This window comes from Dromiciops gliroides, chromosome 1 (assembly GCF_019393635.1).
Source record: "Dromiciops gliroides isolate mDroGli1 chromosome 1, mDroGli1.pri, whole genome shotgun sequence".
NCBI classification, from domain to species: Eukaryota; Metazoa; Chordata; class Mammalia; order Microbiotheria; family Microbiotheriidae; genus Dromiciops; species Dromiciops gliroides.
The window spans coordinates 504997700-505024838 of NC_057861.1; the positions used below are offsets into that span (position 1 = coordinate 504997700).

Genomic DNA, 27139 nt, shown 5'->3' on the forward strand with positions numbered 1-27139 from the left:
GCAGGAATAGGCTGTTGCCCCCTTCATTTAGTTTCTAAAAATTATTCTCTTAAAATCCTGATTTATAATCACACAATTACTAAGCAAAGCTTTCATTCCACTCAGCACTGGCCATCCTTGCCCCGGAGGGTGCTGAGGCCTGGCCTGAACTCTGAGATTTCAAGATTATCTCATCCAGATGGAGTCATAGCACTTAAGAGGTCAGCATGTCCCTAGAGTCAGGAAGACCAGAGTTCAATTTCAGCCTCAGGCACTTATTAGCTGTGTGACCCTGAGCAAGTCACTTCCATCTTTTGGCCTCACTTTCCTTATCTGCAAAATGGAGATAATAATAGCACCTACCTCCCAAGGTTATTGTAAGGACTGAATGAGATATCTGTAAAATATTTAGAACAGTTCCTGACACATAGTAGAAACTTAATGTTTTTTCCTTCCTTCTCCAACAACCAACCTCTGCTTGAAGACCCCCAATGATGGGAAATCCGCTGCGACCCGAGGCAGAAGGATCCACTTTGGGATCACTCTAATACTAAATTTTTCCTTTATAACCAAACAAAATCTGCCCCTTTGCAGCTCTCCTAGTCCTGCCCCTCAAGACCAAGTATAATCCTTCCTGAGACTCCTTTGAACATAGTTATCCTGTCCCTTTTAAGTCTCCTCTTCCCCAGCCTAAGCATCCTGAGTTCCTTCCATCAATCTTCCTATGGTATTATTACCAATTCCTTTCATCACCTCCAGCTTCTAATGCTATCTCCTCCAAGGTTACCTTCCATCTCCTCTGAATGTATCTTATATGTTCTGATGTACATACTATCTCTCCCATTAGAATATATGGGAGAATGCCCTTCTTTGTATCTCAAGTACTTAGCACATCATATGGCATTAAATATTGGGGGCCCCCTTCTCCTTGGTAGAGAAAGAAGATAGAAACATTAATGATTGAGTAGTTCTGCCTTCTGGCCACTATTTGGTATCATACCAACCACTCTTCTCTCTCCTTTTTTTTTTTTTTTTTTTTTTTTTAGTGAGGCAATTGGGGTTAAGTGACTTGCCCAGGGTCACACAGCTAGTTAAGTGTTAAGTGTCCGAGGCCGGATTTGAACTCAGGTACTCCTGACTCCAGGGCCGGTGCTCTATCCACTATACCAACCACTCTTAATAGTCATCTCATCCCCTCCTTGATCTTCCTCTTGCTCCCAACATGGCTAAAATAGTCTATTGGTCATCCTTAGCATTCACCACCAGCTCATTCTGAGCTTTAGCACTCCTGACATTATTCTTTGTACTTTATTTAAACTCAGTTACCTTCCTCAGTGTCTACCTTTTTTCTAGGCATGTCTTTTAAAAATTTAAGATGGATCAAGAGTGCCTGAGGGGTATATCCATACCAGTCTCTTTAGACAAGGGGTTCTTAACCTTTTTAGGTCATGGACATCTCTGGCAATCTGCTGAAACCCATGGACCTTTTTCCTCAAAATAATGTTTTAAAATATACCAGAATTAAAAAAAATACACCAGAATAAAATGGAAACCAAATATGGTTATCAAAAAAGTTCAGGAACCCCTAAAGATGTCTAAAACATTTTCTTTTAAAAAATTGTCTTCCTTACTAGCTGTGTGACCTTGGGCAAGTCACTTAACCATCACTGACCCGCAACCTCCCCAAAAATTGTCCTCATGTTCTCAGCATTTCATTCTTGAGATATTTCCATTCCTCCTGGACTGAATTCTCCCATGCAATCTTAGATTAAATTCCAGATCTCCCTGGCTCCAGGGCTAATGTTCTTTTCTACACAATGTCGTTCTCATCAAGGTTTGTAAATTGGCTAATTAGAAGTAGGGCTGAACTTGCAGACAGAATTGGGGCTACCCTGTTGATCATCTTTTCTTTTGGTTTTTCATAATGCTGCTACCTCTTGGTTTTCTCTCTTTTGCTACATCATCTTCCTTGTATCCCCTAATCGTGGGTGGACTCAAGGTTCTGCCTTGGGCCCTCTTCCCTTGGATGTCTAAATTCTCTTTCTTGGTGACTTCATCGGTTTCCATGGGTTTAACAGATCTACATATCTAGCACCAGTCTCTCCCCCAAGTTCCTGTTCTATATTATTAACCGCTTATTGGATATTTGTCATTCCTAGTCCAGCAAACATCTTAATTTCAACATATCCAAAACAGAATTTGTTCTTTTTTCTCCCAAACCTATTCCTCTTCCAAATTTCCCTATTCCACCATTCTTCCAATCCCCCAGTCCTCCCTCTCCTTCCTACCACACAATCCAAACAAGTTAACCAATCTTGCTGTTTCTACATCCGCATCTCTCTCTCTCTCTTTTTTTTTTTTGGTGAGGCAATTGGGGTTAAGTGACTTGCCCAGGGTCACACAGCTAGTAAGTGTTAAATGTCTGAGGCCGGATTTGAACTCAGGTACTCCTGACTCCAGGGCCAGTGCTCTATCCACTGTGCCATCTAGCTGCCCCAAAATCCGCATCTCTTGCATCTGACCTCTTTACTCATAGTCACCATCTCAGTTCAGGCCTTCATCACCTTTTGCCTAGATTATTAAAGCGGCCTCTTCAATGGTTTCCCTGTCTCAAGGCTCTCTCCATTCCAGCTTCTTCAGAGCTGCCAAATGGCTCGATCCACTGCGCCACCTAGCCGCCCAATCCACCTACTGCAGCTGCCTCAAATTCTGCCATTTACCATTTCCAAAAATTGTTTCTAGCATCTTAGCAGAAATTAATTTTATCAAATGCTTGCTTCTCTAACAAGGATACATAGGAAGGTACTTTGAAGGTAGATACACTAAAAAGTAAGCAAGAACACAGGAAAAACTGGGGTAAATATTGCAGAAAAACTTTTCAAACTCCTTACGTGTGCTAACCCATCCTACATATGGCTCTCATATTCAACGTCATGCCTTTTTCCTTTCCAGAAGTGGCTCCATAACCTGGGTTCCCAAACCATCACTACTAATTCCCATTTTCTTTTTTTATAAAAGACACTTCCCAAATAATCTCCCTGTCTCTCCCCCAAAAAGTATATTCCCTGAAATGGTGCAGTGGATAGAGCACCAGCCCTGGAGTCAGGAGGACCTGAGTTCAAATCCAGCCTCAGACACTTAACACTTACTAGCTGTGTGACCCTGGGCAAGTCACTTAACCCCAATTGCCTCACCAAAAAAAAAAAACAAAACAAAACAAAAAAGTTAAGCTGAAGCGTACCTAATCACACATACCACTGTCCATTCTTTCCTAAGCATACTGCCAAGCTCACTGCTCCCATAACACTGTGTCCTTTTGTCAATACCAACTATGCCCTTCTCTGTAAGCTCCACCTAGGCAAAATAAATAAGGAAAAAAAAAAACTTCCTCTAAGTCAGTTTCATTACTTGCCCTCAAAATTCAACACAAGGTCCTAGGAAAAAGGCAGAAGTGAAATTAATAGGTCTGTCCAATAGGCTGTCCTCCATTTTGATAGCTTAGAAATCCTGACACTTTTTTTTGGTGGAGAGGCTGAAGGGGATCAGGCAAATGAAAAAATGAAGAGGGTCACTGTGCTGTACACACGCATGACTGTGGGATGTGTCACCTACCACAAGGCCACAAGAGGGCTCTAATATTTAAGTTTTACCTGCAATGGCATGGTTGTGAGGCCCTCCCTGTAGTCCTGGGAAAACAGCTGAATTAATGAGTGATTCCAGATTGTACATTGTCTCTTTGCCTGTCTTAGAGTCCACACTGCGCACTCCTAGAGAAGGAAAAAAATAAAAATAAAAATCATTCTGCTATTCCCTGAGTCTTTTCTCATTGAGTTCAAACTGACTGGAAAACTCTGAACCTTTCTCTAAAGGGAATGGGCTGGAGAGGACCAAGCATTGAGATGTAATCATAGAACAGGAATGATCAGACTCATATAGCTGAGAAATCTGGTCGAGGAGAGGGAACTCTTGCTCTTCTCTTTGGTACTGACTGGCTACTCTATAGGCAGTCATTTTACCTTAAGCACTAGCCATTATAACAAATTTGAGAAGGATTTATTAAGCATCTATAGGATCCTACAAAGGATACAAAGGAATTCAGTCTAGTAATAAATATAAAGCCTGTGCACAAATAACTATAGTAAAAGGTAGAATGTGATGAATGCTAAGAGAAGAAATGACAAATAGCATGCCAGTGGGAGCCAGAGATCACTTCCTGCTTGAGGGGTTGGGGAAGACTTCAGCGAAGAGGTTAGGGCTAGGCCTTTAAGGACAAATAAGATTTTAAAAGGTGAAAGGGAGAAGAATACAGGCAAAGGCATGGATGGTATGACTGTACAAGGTCAATTCAGGGAAAAAGGAGTAGTCCCATGGCTGGACTGCAGGGTGGACGAAAGGAGATGATGTTGAAGATCTACCAAAGCCAAATCATAGAGGGAAATAAATGCCAGACTAAGGAGGTGGGCTTCATTTTACAGGCCTACCAGTACTGTCCCTGTGGCTCAGACACATGGAGCTCAGAGCTTCCTTCTGTCATTCTTCTTGACTACAACCTCTACAAAGGTAATGAGATCACAGGTCATCCACAAGAAGGGTGGGATCTAACTAAGCTGGGCAGAAATGCTGGTGTGTTTTAGTTTTAATTCTTCAGAGTCACACCTTTCCTGTAGAAGATCATGCCAGCCCGGCAACCTCGAAGGGTTTTGTGTGTGGTGGTGGTCACCACATGGCAGTGTTCAAAGGGGGAAGGGACCACCCCAGCTGCCACAAGCCCACTAATGTGGGCCATGTCAGCCATAAGATAAGCCCCATTATCATCTGCAATCTTCCGCATGCGGGCATAGTCCAGATTCCTGGAGTAGCAACTGATTCCTAGGGATGAAAACAAAAGAAATGTCAAGTTTGAGAAACCACTGGCAAACTGAGACCCAGTGTAAATGCTTGACTACAATGTCACATCTGAAAACATTTCAAACATTTCTGAAAGTTTCACTGCTCCTCACAGTCCGAAGAACTAGGAATAGAGATGAGATAATGTTATCAAGTAGAAAATATCTACCCTCTTGTTATTTTCCAAATGTCCCCCCAAATTGTGTCACCAAGGACTCAGAACCACCAGAAACCAGAAGCCAAATGCTCCATGTATGTGGCAGATTTGGTCTGACCCCTGGAGATCTGCCAACCAGGTATTTTACCCACACTGATGCTCAACCAACCTCTCTTCTTCCATTGCATTTGAAAGAGAAAAAGAGTCATCAGAGGTGCCTTGAAGGCAGGAGCCACAATCAAATGCAGTTTCCCTCTCCCACGGTTAGAAAAAATGCCCACTTGGGATCATAGATTTAAAGTGAGAAGAGATTTCAGGGGCCACACCATTCAATCCACTCCTTTTAAACATGAGGAAACTGAGTCTCTGGATAACTGACTTGTTCAAGGTCTCTGAGATCGTTAGCATCAGAGGTGGGATTCTGAAATCAGGCCATCCAACTCCAGAGCCAGTGTTCTCTCTATGTACTATACAGCTTCCCTTGTTCCACACCTCCCACTTCCTCTTCTCCTAATTCCTATGAGTCAGATGCTGGATGCCTAGGGGAAAACCCCCTTCCTCTGCTACCATTGTTGTGGTTATTGTTGTTCAGCCGTTTCGTGTCCGACTTTTTGTGACCCCAATTTGGGGTTTCCATGGCAAAGATACTGGAGTGGTTTGCTATTTCCTTCTCCAGTTCATTTGACAGATGAAGAAACTGAGGCAGGCGGGATTAACTGGCTTGCCCAGGGTCACAAAGCTAGTAAGTATCTGGAGCCAAACTTGAACTTGGGTCCTCCTGACTCCAGGCCTGGCACTCTATCCACCTCGCTGCCCCTGCTCTTTAATCCTCATCCAGGTAAGCCCTACCATTCTCAACGCCTTATCCTATTTTGTCTTTTACTGTACCCTCTGGAACCCCTGTTCTTTCATTAAACAAGCTTCCCCCTCCTGGATCTCTCAGCTTCATATTCCTTCCATCTTCCTTCTCTCGGGTATAGCTGGTTCCCTCCAAACTACACTTTATCCATATCATGCCATGTAACAGAATCATAGAAGTAGAACTGGAGGTTAACTGCAAGTTCAGTCAGAGGTGTGCTCGTTTTAAAGATGATGAGAAGGTTAATGAGGTGGGTTGGGTGCTGCTTCTCATATGGCCCACCAGGGGGCTCTGCATGCTGCCAGGGCACACTCTCCACCAACAGCCCTGAGCCTCCTCTTTCTCCAAGTTTCACCCCACACAGCTCCATCATCCTGTCCAGATGTTGGCTGCAGACAACCACCAGCCCCCTTCCCAAAGGAGTCCAGTAACTGGCCCACAGAATTCCTTTCCACCCTTGCCTAAATATTTGGGGACTTCAATGCATACTTCTATAGCCCCTCAAATAATGTGAGTTTGTTAAAGGACTAAAATTCTAGCTAGTCTGTCTAAAATATCTAGTGAGTAGGGGGCAGCTAGGTGGCGCAGTGGATAAAGCACCGGCCCTGGAATCGGGAGTACCTGAATTCAAATCCAGCCTCAGACACTTAACACTTACTAGCTGTGTGACCCTGGGCAAGTCACTTAACCCCAATTGCCTCACTAAAATTAAAAAGAAAAAAATTTTAAAAAAAATCTAGTGAGTGGTCGCCAATAAATTATAAACTTTAGCAAGAGTTAGACTTTTAAGCATTTATTAAGGAGAATAAGAATTTGGTAAAGAGAGAAGGAAAGGCCTACATTCATCTATCTATTAAAGGGAGAGAACATTCCTAGCTCCGCTCTCCGCCAGAGTCCCCAGGAAAAAGCCCAAGTAAGAGCACCAGGTTCCCCCTTCTTCCTCCCACCAGCAAACATCACTTCCTGACGCCAAAGAAAAGATGCATGGTCTTGCCCTCAGAGATGTTCACCTCATGGCGCAGCTTTTCTACAGTAAGTCTCCAGCAGGTGGCGTCATTCCAATCATTACGAGTTCCTTGTCCATCAACTAAAAAATACCATCTGCACCTTCACTGCAGCTCAGTCCCCTCTGACCTCAGTGACAACCTGTTTGATGCTCTGTGATCCAGAACATTCTTTCCTGGGATCACAATCACTAATCCTCTCACTTCTCCCTCACCCTCCCTCCTCTTAGACCCACTCTTCATTCTCACTTTGCTCAGCAGGGCCTCCATATTACCAGTCCTTTATCCTCCCTCTGGCCTCACTTTTCTGACCCCACTGTTCAATGGTTCAACTTCACAATATCCTTTACCCTCTGTTCCCTCATCCCCTTATCCTATTACCATTCCTGCTCTGCCAACCACAGCCTTGGGCTGCTCACCATCTTCCAACTCTTATGGTTCTGCTCAGTTGTCCCGAATGGTGCAGGCACAACAGCACCCCCTGGGTACTCTACAAACTTGTGCTATCTCATCTCAACACTCTGATCCATTCAGTGCACAAAAGTCCTTTTAGGCTGACTCTACAGCTCTCAGAACAGGGTTCTCCTCAAGCCCCTTCCCCTCACTTCTCATCTCCTACTTTACTGAGAAAACCAAATCCAACACAGGCCTGGACTTCACCCCTGTTCCCTATCTCAAACCCAACACCATCGCCCACTTCTTCCTCCTCTGCTTCAATGTCTAACAAGGAAGTGTCTCTTCTTGCTTAAGGTCATAGGCTCTCCCTCTCATCTTTTCCATCTCATCCTTTTCCATCTCCTCCAGGTACCTGCCCCCTTGATTCCTCTCTTTCACCTTCAGTGTTCCCTCATTCACTGGATCCTTCCTGGTCACCTAGAGACTTGCTCCCTTCTCCCTGTCCCCCACCCACACCACCCACCATTCCCTTGATCTTTCTTGGCTGTTGTCCTTTCATTTTTCTCTCTTTCATAGTCAAATTTCCAAAAAGAGTTTGTCTGCAAGCATACACCATTTGCTCCCCTCTCCAATTCTTTTTTTTTTTTTGCAATTTAACAAATTTATTTTCAACTTAAGTTCAAAATGAAAAAAGAAAAAAAATGCCATGTACACAGAAGAGCATAAGAGAGGATTCGAGGGGCGGCTAGGTGGTGCAGTGGATAAAGCACTGACCCTGGATTCAGGAGGACCTGAGTTCAAATCCAGTCTCAGACACTTGACACACTTACTAGCTATGTGACCCTGAGCAAGTCACTTAACCCTCATTGCCCTTCAAAAAGAGAGGGAGAGGGAGAGGGAGATTCAACATTGTGTCATTTGAAAATTTATGGGGTGCCCTATCTCTGTCCCAAGTTTTAGGGAATTTAGCTGGGGTTTCTAATATATTGTTACTTAGAAATTAGAGGCTATATAGCACCATTTGGGGGCATTAAGCATTTATTCAAGCATATCAAATATTAGTAAAGAGAGAGCCATGCCCCCAAAAGTCCTGAGGGGAGAGAAAGTGTGTCTGCTCCCTCCAGCGTTCCCAGGCTAAGCTAGCACATGTGTGAGTGGAAGCTTCCTGCGGGTCAGGAGGAAAGATGGCCCTCCCACACTGCTCAAAGCTAATTGTCTACCATCATTCAAATCTATTGGTTTACTGGACTTGAGGGTGTTCCCTGAGCAGTACGTGCTGAGGTCAGAGTACAGAGGATAGACCCTCTGAGGGGCAAGGCTTTCAGGTAAGTGTGGTTTTAACCTCTATTGTCCGTAAGTCTAAGGTCCAACTTGACTGATTCTGGGCCAGTCTTAAAAGTTTAGGCAAGGCTCTCTGGGTTAGACCCTTGAATGGGAGGACCTCTGAGTCCCCCGGAATCCCAGTATTTTCTCACAACATAAAAGAAATTTCCATTTCAAGAAAACCTATATAACATATACTACATGTTGTTTTGGAAGCTGCCAATTAACCAGCTTATCACTCCCCACACCACAGCAATATTCCAACCCAATCACATCCTATCTGAGAGATTGTCTATGAAAATTTTTTTTACCAATTTTCTGCATTCCTTCAATTCCTGGCTACATGGGTTTTTTTTTTTCTTTTTTTTTTTTTCTTTTTTTAGTGAGGCAATTGGGGTTAAGTGACTTGCCCAAGGTCACACAGCTAGTAAGTGTTAAGTGTCTGAGGCCGGATTTGAACTCAGGTACTCCTGAATCCAGGGCCGGTGCTCTATCCACTGTGCCACCTAGCTGCCCCTACATGGGTTTTATTTATACAAGAAAATGTTAATTTAAAATAATTGAAATTATCCATTTTATACTTCAACAGTGCTCTCACCTTATAATACAGTTTAAGGACCAATAGTGCTATATCTTCTTCATTTACATGTTTTCCCCCTGGTTTCTTTGAAGTTCTTGACCGTTTGTCATGAACTTTAATATTATTTTTTCTAACACAGTGAAATAATTTTTAATAATTTAATTAGGATGACACTGAATAAATAAGTTAGGTAAAACTGTCATTTAAAAAATTATATTGGCTTTACCTACTTCAATTATTTGGATCTAAGTTTATTTGTATAAAAAGAGTTTTATGTTATATTCATATAGTTTCTGGGTCTGTTTTGGCAGGTATACATTCAGGTATTGTATACTGTCTGGTTATTTTAATGGTCTAAAACAATATTGAATACTATTGCTGACAGTGTAGTTTTTCTATTTTTCTCTTTTGATTAAATCTATTGTAACTTTAACTTTGTCTGAGATCATGATTACTATCCCTGCTTTTTGTTGCTGTTTTTTTTTTTTTGCAGGACAATGAGGGTTAAGTGACTTGCCCAGGGTCACATAGCTAGTAAGTGTCAAGTGTCTGAGGCCGCATTTGAACTCAGGTCCTCCTTAATCCAGGGCTGGTGTTTTATCCATTGTGCCACCTAGCTGCCCCAGAGAAAGGGTTTTTTGGGTTGTTGTTTTTTTTCCCTTCTTTTTTTTAAACATAATAAATTCTACTCCTGCCCTTTGTTTTGTGTGGATCTCTAATTTTTATAATGTTTCCTGAAAGCAACATATTGTTGAATTCAAATTATTGATCTGCGATCTATTTGTTTTCTGGGAAAATTCAACTCATTCATTCTGAGCTACAATTACTTGTTGTATATTTTCCTACTCCCTATTTTCCCTCACTACCCTTCTTACCCTATTTACTCTATCCCTCTCCTCACTCCTTTGATACTTCTACCTGGTACCTTGCCCTCCTATTTCTTAACCTACCCACCCCAAGCAGCTCAGGATCTAATTTGGGAGACAAGATATACATAGTATAAACTGGAGATCATCAATAAAGGAAAGGCACTAAGATTAAGGAAGATTGGGAAAAGCAGTGAGAATACTGCTCCTAGTTACTAAGTCCTTCAACTTCCAATAATCTACCATTACTAAAGTTAGCCTCAGAGGAACCCCAATCCTTCATCTACAAAGTTGCTCCTAATGGGAAGCAATGACATGTTTCATCTCAGTCTTCAAATCTCTCCAAAGTTTAACCTATTGGGCATCTGGGCTCCAAATGCCTCTAGATTTCTGAGGAATTTGCAGGAAGTATAATAAGTCCGTGCTAGAACGAAGTTAAGATTATGCTCAGATCCAAGGAACTCAGCGAAAGTCAGATGGTTCTACTGAAAGGTTAATTTTCTTTCTAATTAATTACCTGCAATGATCAGCTTTGGGTGGAAGAGGCGGGCATTTTCTTCTAGTTTGTCATAGTCAATATAGCCAGTATTTGGATTTACCTGTGAAAGGACAGTAATAAGATAAAACTAGTCAGGTTAAACATAAAGTTCCTCTCTTCCCCCTTAGACTCATCCTGCAATAACACACTGCTAATAAACATCTATTAAGCGCCCACTATCAGGCACTGTGTTAAAATGTGAAAAAGCCAGTCCCGTCTTCCAGGAGTTTACAATTTAATAGGGGAAGAGAACACACCGAAGAAAGCTGAAAGAGGAGGAGAAGATAATGGGGTGGGGCTACAATAACAAAGAAGTCCAAAATTATGCAGCAAGGAAGGAAATGAGGAAAAGTTTGAGGAGAAATCAGTTCTGTTGTTGTTAATGAGATTCAGTCCTCTACACAAATCAAGGGATGCTTCTCTACTTGGACGTGTACAAATAAAATCATGTTTTTTTCCCAAAACGCAAATTAAGGTGACTAATAATGAGATTTAGGGCAAATAACTGGGAAGAAAATAACCAGGCAAATCAAAGGTATATGATATAAATATAAAGGTATATACAAGCCAATTTACTAAAATAGTTACCTTCTAAGTAGTGGGCTGTCTTCAGTGACTGATGCATGGACCCACTACCTTCCACTATACAGTATTAGAGGTTTCAGAAGAAACTTTTACTAGGAAACAGTCTCCCTCCCTTACCTTATAGGGCATAGACTCAAAAAAGATGGAGGTGGCAGAGACTTTTTTCTTATCTGTCATAAACCCATGGGTGAGGTGACCCCCATCAGGCAGGTCTAGACCCATAATTCTCCCATGTGGTTCCACCAGAGCTGTGTACACTGCGAAATTTGCAGGAGATCCTAGAAAAGAGAGCAAATGACCTATGCTGTCAAGAGTGCAACCAAGTGGAAATTAAGCCTTCAACACTGGTAGCAGCTCCCCAGGAACTGGGCACCAACTTTCTTACCCTAGGGTGGCTGGGGGCAAGGATGGCCTTATGGTATCATTTCAGGAAGACCAGGAAACCATCCTTCCCCCCTACCCCAAAATGTCTCCCTTACAAGCACATCTATCACTGATGTCTTAAATTCCATCACTAGAGAATCCATTATTTTTGTTCATTGTTAAAATGCAAACACATTTGTGAGGGGCAACACTGGTTATAAACCTACTGGTTAAAAGCACCTGAGTTTGAATTAGTGATCTGATCCCTGTGGGGCAAACTGGGATCTCCCTTGGAGAGACAAACAAGGAAGGTTTTGAGAGATAAAATAGAGATGGGCAATGCCATGGGACAACAAGCTTAGGAAGCCTTTGATAACCAGGGAGCACGAGTCATTGGGTCCGGTATGAGATGTGCTGAACACAAGGAGAAAAGAGAGTTGTGCTTATTTCAACACTGCATCAAGAGCCAGTCTCAGGCTGGCATTTCAAATTCCTTTCCTAGGCCCCAAAGGACAATAAGCCCATATAGTTCTGAACTGGATAGACAGAACTATATAGACACTGTTACCTGAGTATGGCTGAACATTGACCCCCCAGCTTTGTGGGTCCAGGCCATAGACCTGCAGAGCCCTCTTCTGACACAGAATCTCCAATTCATCCACAAACTCGGTGCCACCATAGTACCTAAAGGATAATTAGAAAGAGAGACTTACAAATATCCCAGGATTTGGTAGAATGTGTAAGCTAAGCTTAGATGCTTAGGGAATTCAAGCAATGGGGATCTGAGAAGGAAGGAATGAAAAGACCAAAACTCTCTCAAGGGGAGAGTTCTAATTCCATGTCCATACGAATACTAGAAGCAGAATGGCAGCAGTGGGATAAAAGGGGTACTTGGGAGTTAAAAGACCTGAGTTCAAATCCCAAGTTGGTTACTGACTGGCAATGTCACCTAGGTTAAATCTGAAATGACTGGACCCCAGTTTTCTCATCTGTAAAATGAGATGATTGGGGGCAGCTAGGTGGCACAGTGGATAAAGCACTGGCCCTGAATTCAGGAATACCTGAGTTCAAATCCAGACTCAGACACTTGACACTTACTAGCTGTGTGACCCTGGGCAAGTCACTTAACCCCCATTGCCCCCCCCAAAAAAAAAAAGAAGAAGAAGAAGAAGAAGAAGAAGAAGAAGAGATGATTATCCCTGTGATGCTATTAAGTTTTATCACATGAAGTGATGTTTTATCAATAACTGGAATCTGCTTCCTGGTGGGTGGCAATCTCCAGAGAACAGAACTAAATTGGGGAGGGACAAGGAAATCACTAAATGTTAAGAACTGGAAAGTAGCCCCTCCCACTAGAGGATGGTACATTTTTCTCTAACCCTCATCAAGTCAATTACCCAGGTAGAAGCCACAAATTTCCTAGGGGTTATGTCTTAACAGAACCCATTCTGCAGAGTGACTACAACAAACCACCCCTTGTCCTCCTAATTGGCTTCTATCATTCTGAAAGTCATGAAAATTACAGTAAGAACAAACTGAAATCTGAAACCTGCTCGAAGCAGGCTAACCACACTACAGAGTGGTAGTAAAGGCTTAACTTCTGAAAGCAGGAGTGGGATGAGCCACAGCTTAGTCAAAGGCTTGGAGGTCTTAACACCAGAAATTTCAGTTGTGTTGATTCTATAGGAATTTAAATTTTCAGATTTCCTTCTCAGGATTAAACTTCAAACATGGGGAAGATTATGAAAAATGTCTTTATTTTTCTTTAGAAATATGTTCCTCTAAAGTCCTTTCTAAAATCCTTGGAAAAGCCTCTTTAGACAAAAAGGCTTTTCTTAGAATAACAGATTAAGTGTAGCACCTTAAGACATTATAACTCAGATCTGGTTCATATCATTGCCTCTAACTTTTTTCCACTAAGGAAGGATTAAGATATCAATGAAACAGAGGAGGTACCTTTATTTAACTCTGCAGGAATGGGATAGTGTCTAGGTTGCTCAACTTTGTGGTATATTAACCAAAACTATATTTTAAGATATCTTTTCCCTATTCAATATTCCTGGAAACGTTACCTGAAATCTTGGGACAAAGTCGTGTCAGAGGGCATAGGAGACTATGCCAGGTTGGACCTCTCTCTCTTTGAGTTAGAATGGGTTTGGATATAGATTAATATCAAATTAAGCCTAAATATCAAAGTATAGTTTTAATATTAATATATTTTTTCTTCAACAACCTGCTCTGTTCACATACCTCTGGCCTGGGTATCCTTCAGAATACTTATTATTCAAGCAAGAACCCAAGGCTTCCAGAACAGCTCGGCTTGCAAAATTTTCTGAAGCAATAAGTTCCAACCCAGTCTTCTGGCGATTATTTTCCTTCTTAATGATTTTATATACCTGATGAGAGTAAAACAGATGACTAAAAAAGTCAAAGTATCCAGTCCACAAGTCTGCTTCCACCAAAGCAAAAGCATCTTAAGAGTTAAAGAGTTAAGGAAGTAGGTCCTACTTTTTGTGGGTCCCATTTTGGGACTCCAGTATCTAGTCATGTCAAACTCAATTAAAGAAGTGCCCCCAAAAGGGGGGGGAGGGGCAGCAGGGCCCAGGGGACAGAGCCAAGATGGCAGAGAAGTCAGGAAGGTGCCTGAGTTCTCCCCAGTTTCCCTTGGAAACAATGTTAAATAAAGCCTCTAAACAGATTCTGGAGCTACACAACCTACAAAAAGACAGAGTGAAACAATTTTCCAGCTTAAGATAACTTTGAAGGACTTTAGAAAAGATCTGTCTAATTTAGGTAAAAGGTGAGTGCAGCCCAGAGTAGACTGTCCAGCCAAGCTCACAGGAGAATCTTAGCCACAACACAGATCAGCAATGAAGGCTCTTCAGTCCTGGGTCAGCAGCCTAGTGGCCCAGCAGGCTAGCTGTGAGGCCTCCAGTCCCAGTGCACAGCAGGTAATCTGCCTGGCTAGGAACCCTACACACAACAGGTGTGACTAGCGCAGGCCACCCCAGTGTAGTGAACAAGCTTCAAGCCCCTGAAGCCCCAGCACAGAAAGCTAGTGACCAGACCCATGGCCCTCAACACAAGAAGCTTGGGACAGTGCCCCCTGTGCCCTAGGAGCAGAGCTCAACTCTAAAAGTCACAAAATAGGCTAAAATATGAGTGAGAAACAGAAAATAACTCTGACTGTAAAAAACTACTATGGCAATAGGGAAGGCCAAAACACAAACTCAAAATGCCTAAATGTGAAACCTCAAAAGGGGAGATGAATTGGTCTCAAGAACAAAAAGCCTTCTTGGAAGAGCTCAAAAAAGATTTTAAAAATAAAATAAGAGAGGTAGAAGAAAAAATGGGAAAAGAAAAGAGAGTTATGCAAGAGAGTGTCAACAGCTTGGAAAAGAAAGGACAAAAATTGACTGAAGAAAACAATTTCTTTAAAAAAATAGCCAAATAACTCCTTACAAAGTAGAATTGGCCAAATATAAATAGAAGCTCAAAAGCTAACTAAAGAAAATAATTCATTAAAAGAAGAGCCCACTGGGCAATTCACTTAACCCTCACCGCCCTGAAACCCCCCTCCCAAAAAAAAAACAATAAAAGAAGAGCCCAATATAATCCTAAGAGGAAAGATGAATTTCACTTGTTAATGTCATCTAAGAAAGAGCCAGTGGTTTAGAAAATGAGCTGAGAGAGAAAAATAAAATAAGATTATGATGGTATCATTATGGTGATACTTATTTATATTTTATAGATATTGTTTGATATATTTATATTTAATATATCATTATGATGAGACTAATTCTAAATTACAGCCCTTCAGGATCCTGACCTTTAAAGGAATAAGCATTTAATATGAGAAGAATCCTTTGATTATAAAGGAAAAAATGAACACAGTGGGAAACAGAAGACTGGAATTCTAAATTCGGGGCTGCTGTTACTCGTGTAACATTTGGCAGTAACATCTGGCAAGTCCTTTACCCTCTCTGGGGCTATTTCCTCATGTGTAAATGACTTTAAGACTAGATAATCTCTAAGATTTGTTCTAAGCACAAACATTTTATGATTCTGTAATCTGAGAGGCAACTAGGCAGCCTAGTGTATAAAGTGTTAGACTTGGAAGTCATCAAGACTTCAGTTCAAAATCTGCCTCAGAGATTTTCTATTTGGGGGACGTTGGGTAAGTTGTCTTCTTTCAGCCTCAGTTTCTTCATCTTTAAAAGGGGGATAATAACAGCACCTAGTCTCATAAGATTGTTGTGAAGACAAAATAAAATATGTAAATCACCTCATAAATGTTAGCTATTATTATACAGTCATTTTTTCTAAACTTCTAGGTCTGGTGTTCCTCAACTTTCTGGATATCTTAGATATAGATTAATGTTAAATTGCACCCAAATATCAAAGTACAGTTATATCATTTGTGGAAATTTATTTTGATTTGGGGACCCTACCTTTAGGCTGAGGTTAGAAAGCCTCAGGCCCTCAGGGTCTCTTCTATGTGGGAGGTGCTGGTGCCCCTCCCCCTCAGCTTCAGCTGAGCCAGAAATCCCCGTGGGCTGTACAAGACGCCAGGTCAGACAGCTGGGGAAAAAGAAGCCCCCAGCTTCCTCCAACCTGAGTGGAGCTATCTGAAAGATCCCGGATAGCCTGTGCAGAGGCACATGATGCTGGAGCATCCCCGCCAGCCCCAGCCGCAGCCCTGACTGGCAGATTAGCTTAGTCTGTGGGGGCGCAGGAAGCCCGGAAATTTGAGTGGAGAGAAGAAAAGGTATATATAGACCTGGGAGTTAGATTAGAAGGGGGGAAGAGACGAACAGTAACGCAGGACTAGGAGCAAGGAGGAAAGGCCGGCAGATGAGATTAAGAGAGGCGGACAAGATTAGAGGGGCGACAAAGGCGGCAGAGGGCAGACTGACAGAGCAGACAGATAGACTGACTGACCAGGAGGCAGCGAAGAGCACAGAAGTGGTCAGCACAGGTACAGGTTGGAGAAAGTGAAGATTAAGAAGAGTTAGAAGAAAGTAGCTGAGCAAGGAAAGTGTAACATACCCTGAGGCGAGGTGGCTAAGGCCCTTATTGTATTAAAAAGGTTACAGGCTCAGCAGGTAAAAGGAAGAACCGGAAAGCAGTCAGGTTGTACATTTTATTTCCCTGTATTCTTAATTTTAAATAGTATCTTATAAATAAACTCTGCTTTGATTATTTAGTTAAGAGGCTTCTTAATATTTTGCTTATCAATTTGGGAGTGGAGCAGTATGGTGGAACTTGATAAACGGCCCACATTAAATTAATAGCAGTCAGATAGCCAAACAGTCAAGAGTCCCAGATTAAGTACCCCAGTCAGCTTTAGCCCCCCAAATTAGCCCTAGTTAACAAAATATTTCTACACATTAATATTTTTTTCTTCAAAAACATGCTGTTTTCACATACCTCTAACCTAGGTGTCATTTATAAAGCTATCTTTTATAAAATTAATTCAAGACTTTGAAAATAGAGATAAATCTGTCTTTAAGTAAAAGTCCCAAAATAATAATGAAAGCAATAATGTTAGCAATAATAATAGCCAACATTTATATAGCACTTTGAGATTTGCAAGCACTTTACATAAATTATTTCATTTGAATTTTCACCAAAAATTAAAATTTCACAAAGAATGAGTACTAGAAATTATTGTCCCCAAGGAAAAAAAATCCTTTTTGGTAGACAATGATGAGAATAAGCATATTCCTTTACATAGGTGTTCTCCAGTATAACAATCCATTATTATGTAAGTGGTCTCTCACCTCTGTATCATTGTCTTTCAGTGGCTGCGTCAGCAAATATTTTTGAGCTTCCTGGAAGTTAACATTATGGTTCTCTCCATTTATAGTTGATGCCATAATTCCGGTCTAAGGATTCCCAAAACTGAAAGGGGGTGGGGGGCAAAACAAAAACAAAAAACAAAGAATTTGCAAATCTTCAAAAGGAAAGACAATAAAAACACTTCCTGGTCCATTATATTTTCTTTATTAAAAACATGCTGAGTAAAAATTTGTACTCATTCCAAAAATGCTTGCCTACAGTCTCCATATAATGGACCTGAAACATAAATGGAAGTTACTGAACTACAGGAGAAGAAGAAGAAAGAAGTGTTCTCCCTTATAAAACAAGAGCTCTTTTTTAAAAATAACCCTATGAGATGAACAATTCTAGGAAACTCAGGCTCTGAAAAGTTGTATCATAATCCCATAGCTAATAAACTGGGATTTCAACCCCAAGGCTAGAGCTCTTTTGACTATACAATGTTATCTTCTTAAAAAGCAATAGCTAACTCACCTAACCCAATCCTACACATCCTTTAATTTATACCTCCCCCAAGAATTTCCTCACCCCTCCAAGCCAAGCCCAAGGATCTGAACATAACATTCCTTCTCTAAATTCCTATACACAACAGTACTATCACACTTGGGTTTTGGGGGGTTTTTTAAAGTATTTTATTATTTCCCAATTACGTGTAAGGACAGTTTTCAACAATTGTTTTCATAGGATTTCTAGTTCCAAATTTCTCTCCCACCCTCTTTTCCCTCCCCCCTCCCCAAGACAGAAAGCAATCTGATATAGGTTATATATGTACAATCACATTAAATATATTTCTGCATTAGTCATGTTGTGAAAGAAGAATCAGAACAAAAGGGGAAAACCTCAAAAAAGAAAAAACAAAAACAAAAGTAGAAACAATATGGTTCAATCTGCTTTCAGAATCCACAGTTCTTTTTTCTGGATATGGAGAACATTTTCCATCATGAATTCTTTGGAACTGTCTTGGATTATTTCACTGCTGAGAAGAGCCAAGTCTATCACCATTGTTCATCACACAATGTTGCTGTTACCGTGTACAACGTTCTCCTGCTTCTGCTCTTCTCATTCAGCCTCAGTTCATGTAAGTCCTTCCAGGTTTCTCTGAACTTCTCCTGCTTGTTGTTTCTTACAGCACAATAGTATTCCATTATATTCATATACCACAGCTTCTTTAGCCATTCCCCAATTGATGGGTATTCCTTCGATTTCCAATTCTTTGCCACCACAAAGATAGCTGCTATAAATATTTTTGTACATGTGGGTCCTTTTCCCTCCTCTATGATCTCTTTGGGATACAGACCTAGCAGCGGTACCACTGGGTCAAAGGGTATGAACATTCCCATAGCCCTTTGGGCATAGTTCCAAATTGCAATCCAGACTGGTCGGATCAGTTCACAGTTCCACCAACAATGCATTAGTGTTCCAATTTTTCCACAGCTTCTCCAACATTTATTTTCCTTTTTTGTCTCTGATAGGTGTGAGATGGTACCTCAGAGTTGTTTTAATTTGCATTTCTCTAATCAATAGTGATCTAGAGCATTTTTTCATGTGGCAATGGATAGCTTTGATTTATTCATCAGAAAATTGCCTGTTCATATCCTTTGACCATTTCTCAATTAGGGAATGACTTACATTCTTATAAATTTGATTTAGTTCTCTATATATTTTAGAAATGAGGCCTTTGTCAGAAATACTGGCTGTAAAAATTGTTTCCCAGTGTTCTGCCTGCCTTCTAATTTTGGCTGCATTGCTTCTGTTCGTACAAAAACTTTTAAATTTAATTTAATAAAAGTCATGCATCTTACATTGAATAGTATTCTCTATCTCTTGTTTGGACATAAATTGTTTTCCTCTCTATAGATCTGAGAAGTAAACTACTCCTTCCTCTCCTAAATTATCTATGGTATCACCTTTTATGTCTAAATCTTGTACTAATTTTTTTTTTTTTTTAGCGAGGCAATTGGGGTTAAGTGACTTGCCCAGGGTCACACAGCTAGTAAGTGTCTGAGGCCGGATTTGAACTCAGGTACTCCTGATTCCAGGGCTGGTGCTCTATCCACTGCACCACCTAGCTGCCCCATCTTGTACTAATTTTGACCTGATTTTGGTATATGGTGTAAGACGTTGGTCTATGCCTAATTTCTGCCATACTATCTTCCTGTTTTCCCAGCAGTTTTTGTCAAATACTGAGTTCCTATCCCAGAAGCTGGAGTCTTTGGGTTTATCAAACAGTAGATTACTATAGTCATTTACTACTGTGTCTCCTTTGTCTAACCTATTCCACTGATCCACCACTCTATTTCTTAGCTGGTACCAAAGTTTTGATGACTTCCATTTTATAATATAGCTTCAAATTTGGTACAGCTAGCCCACCTTCCTGTGCATTTTTTTTCATTAGTTCCCTTGATATTCTTGACCTTTTGTTTTTGCAGACAAATTTTGTTATTATTTTTTCTAGCTCTATAAAATAATTTTAGGTAGTTTGATTGGTATGGCACTGAATAAGTAAATTAATTTAGGTAGAATAGTCATTTTTATTATATTAACTCGACCTATCCATGAGCAATTGATATTTTTTCCAATTATTTAGATCTGATTTGATTTGTGTGAAGAGTGTTTTGTAATTGTGTTCATAGAGTTCCTGGGTCTGTCTTGGCAAGTAGACTCCTAAGTATTTTATATTGTCTACAGTTACTTTAAGTGGAATTTCTCTTTCTACCTCTTGCTGCTGAGCTTTGTTGGTCATGTGTAGAAATGCTGATGACTTATGTGGATTTATTTTATATCCTGCTACTTTGCTAAAGTTGTTAATTCTTTCAAGTGGTTTTTTAATTGATTCTTTAGGATTCTGTAAGTATACCATTATATCATCTGCAAAGAGTGAAAGTTGTTTCCTCTTTGCCTATCTATTCTAATTCCTTTAATTCCTTCTTCTTCTCTGATTGCTAAAGCTAACATTTCTAGTACAATATTAAATAATAGAGGTGATAATGGACATCCCTGTTTCACCCGGATCTTATTAGGAATGCCTCTAACTTATCCCTGTTACATATAATATTTGCTGATGGTTTTAGGCAGATACTGCTTATTATTTTAAGGAAAGCTCCACCTATTTCTATGCTCTCTTAGTGTTTTTAATAGGAATGGGTGCTGTATTTTGTCAAATGCTTTCTCTGCATCTATTGAGATAATCATCTGATTTTGGTTAATTTTGTTATTGATGTGGTTGATTATGTTGATAGTTTTCCTGATGTTGAACCAGCCTTGCATTCCTGGTATAAATCCCACCTGGTCATAGTGTAGGTTTTTTGTTTGTTTGTTTGTTTTTTTGCAGGGCAATGAGAGTTAAGTGACTTGCCCAGGGTCACACATCTAGTAACTGTTAAGTGTCTGAGGCCGGATTTGAACTCCTCCTGAATCCAAAGCCAGTGCTTTATCCACTGTGTCATCTAGCTGCCCCCTGGTCATAGTGTATTCCTGGTGATCACTTGCTGTAATCTTGCTAATACTTTATTTAAGATTTTTGCATCTATATTCATTAGGGAAATTGGTCTGTAATTTTCTTTCTGTTTTGGCTCTGCTTGGTTTAGGTATCAACACCATATTTGTGTCATCAAAGGAATTTGGTAGAACTCCTTCTTTACCTTTTTTCCAAATAATTTGTATAGTATTGGACTTAATTGTTCTTTAAATGTTTGGTAGAATTCACTTGTAAACCCATCTGGCCCTGGACATTTTTTCTTAGGGAGTTCATTGATGGCTTGTTCAATTTCTTTTGATAAAATGGGCCTATTTAAGGATTTTATTTTCTCTTCAGTTAACCTGGGCAATTTATATTTTTGTAAATATTTATCCATTTCATTTAGATTGTCAAATTTATTGGCATACAGTTGGGCAAAATAGCTCCTAATTATTGCTTTTATTTCCACTTCATTCATGGTGAATTCACCCCTTTCATTTTTGATACTGGTGATTTGGTTTTCTTTTTTTAATCAAATTAACCAAAGGTTTATCTATTTTATTGTTTTTTTTTTCACAAAACCAGCTCTTAGTTTTATTAATTCTATAGTTTCCTTGCTTTCAATTTTATTAATTTGTCCTTTGATTTTCAGGATTTCTAATTTAGTATATAATTGGGGGGGGGGGCAGCTAGGTGGCACAGTGGATAGAGCACCAGCCCTGGAATCGGGAGGATCTGAGTTAAAATCCAGCCTCAGACACTTAACACTTACTGGTGTGGAAATTTATTTTGATTTGGAGACCCTACCTTTAGGCTGAGATTAGAAAGCCTTAGGCCCTCAGGGTCTCTTCTGTGTGGCAGGTGCTGGTGCCCTTCCCCCTCCACTTCAGCTGAGCCAAAAAGCCCCGTGGGCTGTACAAGACACCAGGTCAGACAGCTGGGGAAAAAAGCCCCCAGCTCTCTCCGATCTGAGCGGAGCTATCCAAGAGATCCTGGGCTCATCCAGGCCAGGCTCAGGCGTAGCCTGTGCTGAGGAACATGATGCTCAAGTGTCCCCCCAACCCCAGCCGCAGCTCTCACTGGCGGATTAGCTTGGTCTGTGGGGGGGGCAAAAAAAGCCCTGAGATTTGAGTGGAGAAAAGAAAGATATATATAGACCTGGGGGTTAGACTCAGAGGGGGCCTGAGAAGAGGACTGGAAGCTGGCTGACAAGATTAGAGGGCGGCAGACAAGAGACAGGGGCTACAAGGATGCAGGAGAAGGCTAAAGGATTAGGAGCAGAGAAAAGAGAGGCTGAAGGGCAGACTGACGGAGCAGACAGACAGAAGGTTGGTGAGAGAGAAACACATGGGTTCAGCGGTGGCAGTAAGGAGAGGAAAGTTAGAAGCAGGGGATTTACAAAGTGAAAGGGGATCAGAGTTAGAAATAAAGGACCTGACTGCCTTAAGGCAAGAGGCGCTAAGGCCCTTATTGTATTAAAAAAGTTCCAAGGGCAGCAGGTGGAAGCACCAGAACAGGAACCCAGTCAGGTTGTACATTTTATTTCCCTGTATTCTTAATTTTAAATAGCATCTCATAAATAAACTCTGCTGGGGTGGCTAGGTGGCGCGGTGGATAAAGCACCGGCCCTGGATTCAGGAGGACCTGAGTTCAAATCCAGCCTCAGACACTTGACACTTACTAGCTGTGTGACCCTGGGCAAGTCACTTAACCCCCATTGTCCCGCAAAAAAACAAAAAACAAAAAAAATAAACTCTGCTTTGATTATTTAGTTAAGAGGCTTCTTAATATTTTGCTTATCAATTTTGGGAGTGGAGCAGTATGGTGGAACTTTATAAACGGCCCACATTAAATTAATAGCAGTCAGATAGCCAAATAGTCAAAAGTCCCCAGATTAGTCCGCCGGTCAAATTAGTCCAAATTAGACCCAGTCAGTAAAAATATTTCTTCATTTGAATGGCGATCGCGGCAGGACTTACTGCCCAATTATAATTTTTCTAAACCTATAATTTTTCACAGTTATAATTTTTCTTAAGTCCAATTATATAATTTTTCAAGATTAGATTGATTAGCTATTAAATTTTTTATACTAGCTATATGACCTTGGGCAAGTCACTTAACCCCAATTGCCTCAACACCCCCCCTCCCTGAAAAAAAAGTATTTAATTAGGGATTTTTAAATGTGTTCTTTTTCTAGCTTTTTTAGTTGCATGCCCAATTCATTGATCTCTTCTTTCTCTTTTTTATTCATGTAAGCATGGAGAGATATAAAATTTCCCCTAAGCACTGCTTTGGCTGCATCCCATAGTTATTGTCATTCTCTTGAAGTTATTGATTTGTGGTAAAAATTATTTGTGGTAAAGATTAATGTCACAGTTTTAGCTGAATCATTTGGGAGGGGCCACACCTGGTCCACCCCAAGGTTATGTATGCTATTGAGGTCAGAACTCTCCATAGGCAGCTTTTGAAGGACCTTCCCTTTTGGAGGAGGGGAGATTGAACGCCCCCTGAGGGGAGGCAGGCTTCTGGAATGCTCTGAAACTCAGTCTTTTCCTTCTTGGCCCTTGCACTGGTGGTGTGTTTGCTCTTCTGTCTGGTGACTCCCCTGGCAGTGGCGTGTTGGCTGTTCTGGTGGCATGAGCAACTGTAGACTTTCAAGTTTGGTGAGCTAGTTATGGAAAACCCTAAATTCCTTTGAATTAGCTTAATTGGAAATGGTCTGGGCAGTGAATAGGTTAAGCTTAGAGTTAAGAATATTTATCTATATTTCTATTTTCCTAATCTTTGATTTTTATTAGTTTCACCTTTGTTGTTTAATTAATTCCCAAGTAATAAAATCTGATCCTTTTGTGAACTAAAGGTTAGAGGCTCCTTTTTTATTGGCCTCGGAGAAATATCTAAAAAGGGCAGTTCAGAGTGGAAGGAGAACCTAAAAGGTCCCTCATATTTCCAGGACCCCAATATTAAGGTGAGTCACCCAAATAACACTCCGTATATCAAATTTTGGCCCTCACAGATTGTTTCTATGATTTGTTGTTTGACCCACTCATTCTTTAGGGTGAGATTATTTAGTTTCCAATTAATTTTCAGTTTACCTTTCCATGGCTCTTTATTACATGTAATTTTTATTGCATTATGATCTGAGAAGGATGCATTTACTATTTCTGCCTTTCTACATTTGACTTATGAGGTTTTTGCGCCCTATTACACGGTCAAGTTTTGAATATGTGCCATGTACCGCTGAGAAAAAGATATTCTTTTCTATCCCCATTCAATTTTCACCTGACATCTATCATATCTAACTTTTCTAACATTCTATTCACCTCTTTAACTTCTTTCTTACTAATTTTGTGGTTAGATTTATCTGATTCTGAGAGGGGAAGGTTCAGAGCCCCCACTAGTATAGTTTTGCTATCTATTTGGATGCTAAATTACTTGGCGCATACATGTTTAGTATTGATATTACTTCATTATCATCTATCATACCTTTTAGCAAGATGTAGTTAACTTCCTTATCTATTTTAATTAGATCTATTTTTGCTTTTGCTTTGTCTGAGATAAGGATTGCTACCCCTGCTTTTCTGACTTCAGCTGAAGCATAATATATTCTCCTCCAACCTTTTACCTTTACTCTGTGTGTATCTGTCTGCTTCAAATGTGTTTCTTGTAAACAACATATTGTAGGGTTCTGGTTTTTAATCTACTATGCTATTTGCTTCCGTTTTATGGGAGAGTTTATCCCATTCACATTCACAATTAAGAATAATTTCATGAAGGGGCAGCTAGGTGGTGCAGGGGATAGAGCACTGGCCCTGGAGTCAGGAGTACCTGAGTTCAAATCCACCCTCAGACACTTAACACTTACTAGCTGTGTGACCCCTGGGCAAGTCACTTAACCCCAATTGCCTCACTAAAAATTAAAAAAAAAAATAAAAAGATTAATCTCATGACACCTATATGTATATACACATATACATATATATATGTGAGTGTATATAGATGTGTATGTGTATATATATATACACGTATATAATGACATCTCCTTATGCTGATATTCAAAGTTACTACTGAAAAAAATATTAGCAAAATTTTCCTGAACCCATAGAAACCACCTGAATTTCAATACACCATCATCACAAATTAGAAAATGACAAAAAGGGAAAAATGTCATATATAACAATTTTATCAAATATTTAGAGATCTATTTAAAGACTATTTTTAAATGATTCTGACAGAATTAAAGAAATACAGGCTATGTGTATCCTACACAAAGTTAGGTCAACTAGATGTTAAAATGTCAATACTTCCTTAATTAATTTTAAGGTTTTACACAAAGCCATGATAAAATATAAGGATAAGGAAAAACAGAAAAGCAAGAATATCAAGAGAAAGCATGTGGGAGGGGCAGCTAGGTGGCACAGTGGATAAAGCACTGGCCCATGATTCAGGAGGATCTGAGTTCAAATCCGGTCTCAGACACTTGACACTTACTAGCTTTGCAACCCTGAGCAAGTCACTTAACCCTCACTGCCCTAACAAAAAAAAAGAAAAAAAAAAGCAAGTAAAGAGGAAGCATGTGTGGAAAAAAAACCACCAAACTGCTGACTTGGGGCCTTCACCCTCAGATTTCAAAACATAAAGTGGAATTTCCAAAAACTACTTGGTAGTAGGCTGGAAATTTATTTTGATTTGGAGACCCTACCTTTGAGCTGAGATTAGAAAGCCTCAGGCCCTCAGGGACTCTTCTGTGTAGGAAGTGCTGGTGCCCCTCCTCCTCTGCTTCAGCTGAGCCAAAAAGCCCTGTGGGCTATACAAGACACCAGGTCAGACAGCTGGAGGAAAAAAGCCCCCAGCTCCCTCCGACCTGAGCGGAGCTATCTGAAAGATCCCAGATAGCCTGTGCTGAGGCACAGGATGCTCAAGCAGACCCCCAGCCCCAGCTGGAGCCCTGGTTGGTGGATTAGCTTGGTGTGTGGGTGCAAAAAGCCCTGAGATCTGAGTGGAGAAAAGAAATATATATATATAGACCTGGGGATTAGACTCGGAAAGAGGGGAGAAGAGGTCAAGAGGCGGCTGACGAGATTAGAAAGGAAAGAAGACGAGAGATGAGGGCTACAAGGACGCAGAAGGCTAAAGGATTAGAAGCAAGTAGGGCTGAGAAGAGGACAGGAGGCTGGTGGACAAGATTAGAGGGGTGGCAAAAGAGAGGCCGAAGGGCAGACTGATGGAGCAGACAGAAGGTCGGTGAGAGAGAAACACATGGGTTCAGCGGTGGCAGTAAGGAGAGGAAAGTTTGAAGCAGGGGGATTTACAAAGTGAAAGGGGCTCAGAGTTAGAATAAAGGACCTGAGTGCCCTAAGGCAAGAGGCGGCTAAGGCCCTTATTGTATTAAAAAAGTTCCAGGGGCAGCAGGTGGAAGCACCAGAACAGGAATGCAGTCATCAGGTTGTACATTTTATTTCCCTGTATTCTTAATTTTAAATAGTATCTCATAAATAAACTCTGCTTTGATTATTTAGTTAAGAGGCTCCTTAATATTCTGCTTATCAATTTGGGAGTGGAGCAGTGTGGTAGAACTTTATAAACAGCCCACATTAAATTAACAGCAGTCAGATAGCCAAACAGTCAAAAGTCCCCAGATTAGTCCTCCATAGATTAGTCACCCCAGTCAGATTAGCCCCCACATTAGCCCGAGTTAGTCAAAATATTTTTACATTTGAATGGCAACCGCAGTAGGACTTACGACCCAATTATAATTTTCCTAAACTTATCATTTTTTCATAATAATAATTTTTCATGTAAATCCAATTATATATAATTTCCCAGGTTAGATATACTTATTAATAATTAATTTTTTACAGTAGATAGGGAGAAACTGATTGATCAAACAGAATGAGGAATTCAATGTACATAAAAAATGATTATCTGTTAAATATAAGACTAAACAACTTTATAGGAAATTACTAAACAAAAATTATGAAAACTATAGAAAAGAGGGGTAGGTAGCTGGTGCAGTGGACAGAAGACCATCTTCATGAGTTCAAATCTGGCCTTAGACACCTGGCTGTGTGACCCCAGACAAGTCACCTAACCCTCTTTGCCTCAGTTCTTCATCTGTAAAATGAACTGGAGAAGGAAATGGCAAATCAGTATCTTTGCCAAGAAAACCCCAAAATCAGGTCAAGAAGAGTTGGACACGATTGAAATGACTCAACAAGAAATAAAGGAGGGAATGACTGAACAAATTACGTATGACTGTCATTAAATATCACTGGGACACAGGAAATGATAAAAGGCATATATC

General features: G+C 40.5%; 1 protein-coding gene across 5 annotated transcripts in view; it reads right to left on the minus strand.

The window, feature by feature from the left end:
- SHMT1 (serine hydroxymethyltransferase 1) overlaps positions 1–27139 on the minus strand; it is a 49008-nt gene that overhangs the window by 14430 nt on the left and 7439 nt on the right. For 4 of the 5 annotated variants that reach the window (XM_043977766.1, XM_043977762.1, XM_043977765.1 and 1 more), the window contains 7 exons: positions 17321–17441; positions 13788–13933; positions 12106–12221; positions 11292–11452; positions 10569–10650; positions 4636–4848; positions 3630–3746 (listed from right to left, as the gene is read on the minus strand). In XM_043977766.1, the coding sequence (XP_043833701.1) occupies positions 3630–3746; positions 4636–4848; positions 10569–10650; positions 11292–11452; positions 12106–12221; positions 13788–13933; positions 17321–17416 (931 nt within the window). In that variant the 5' untranslated portion in view covers positions 17417–17441. Of the gene's footprint in view, positions 1–3629; positions 3747–4635; positions 4849–10568; positions 10651–11291; positions 11453–12105; positions 12222–13787; positions 13934–17320; positions 17442–25537; positions 25643–27139 lie in introns of all 5 variants that reach the window. The other variant, XM_043977764.1, reaches the window with a different exon arrangement.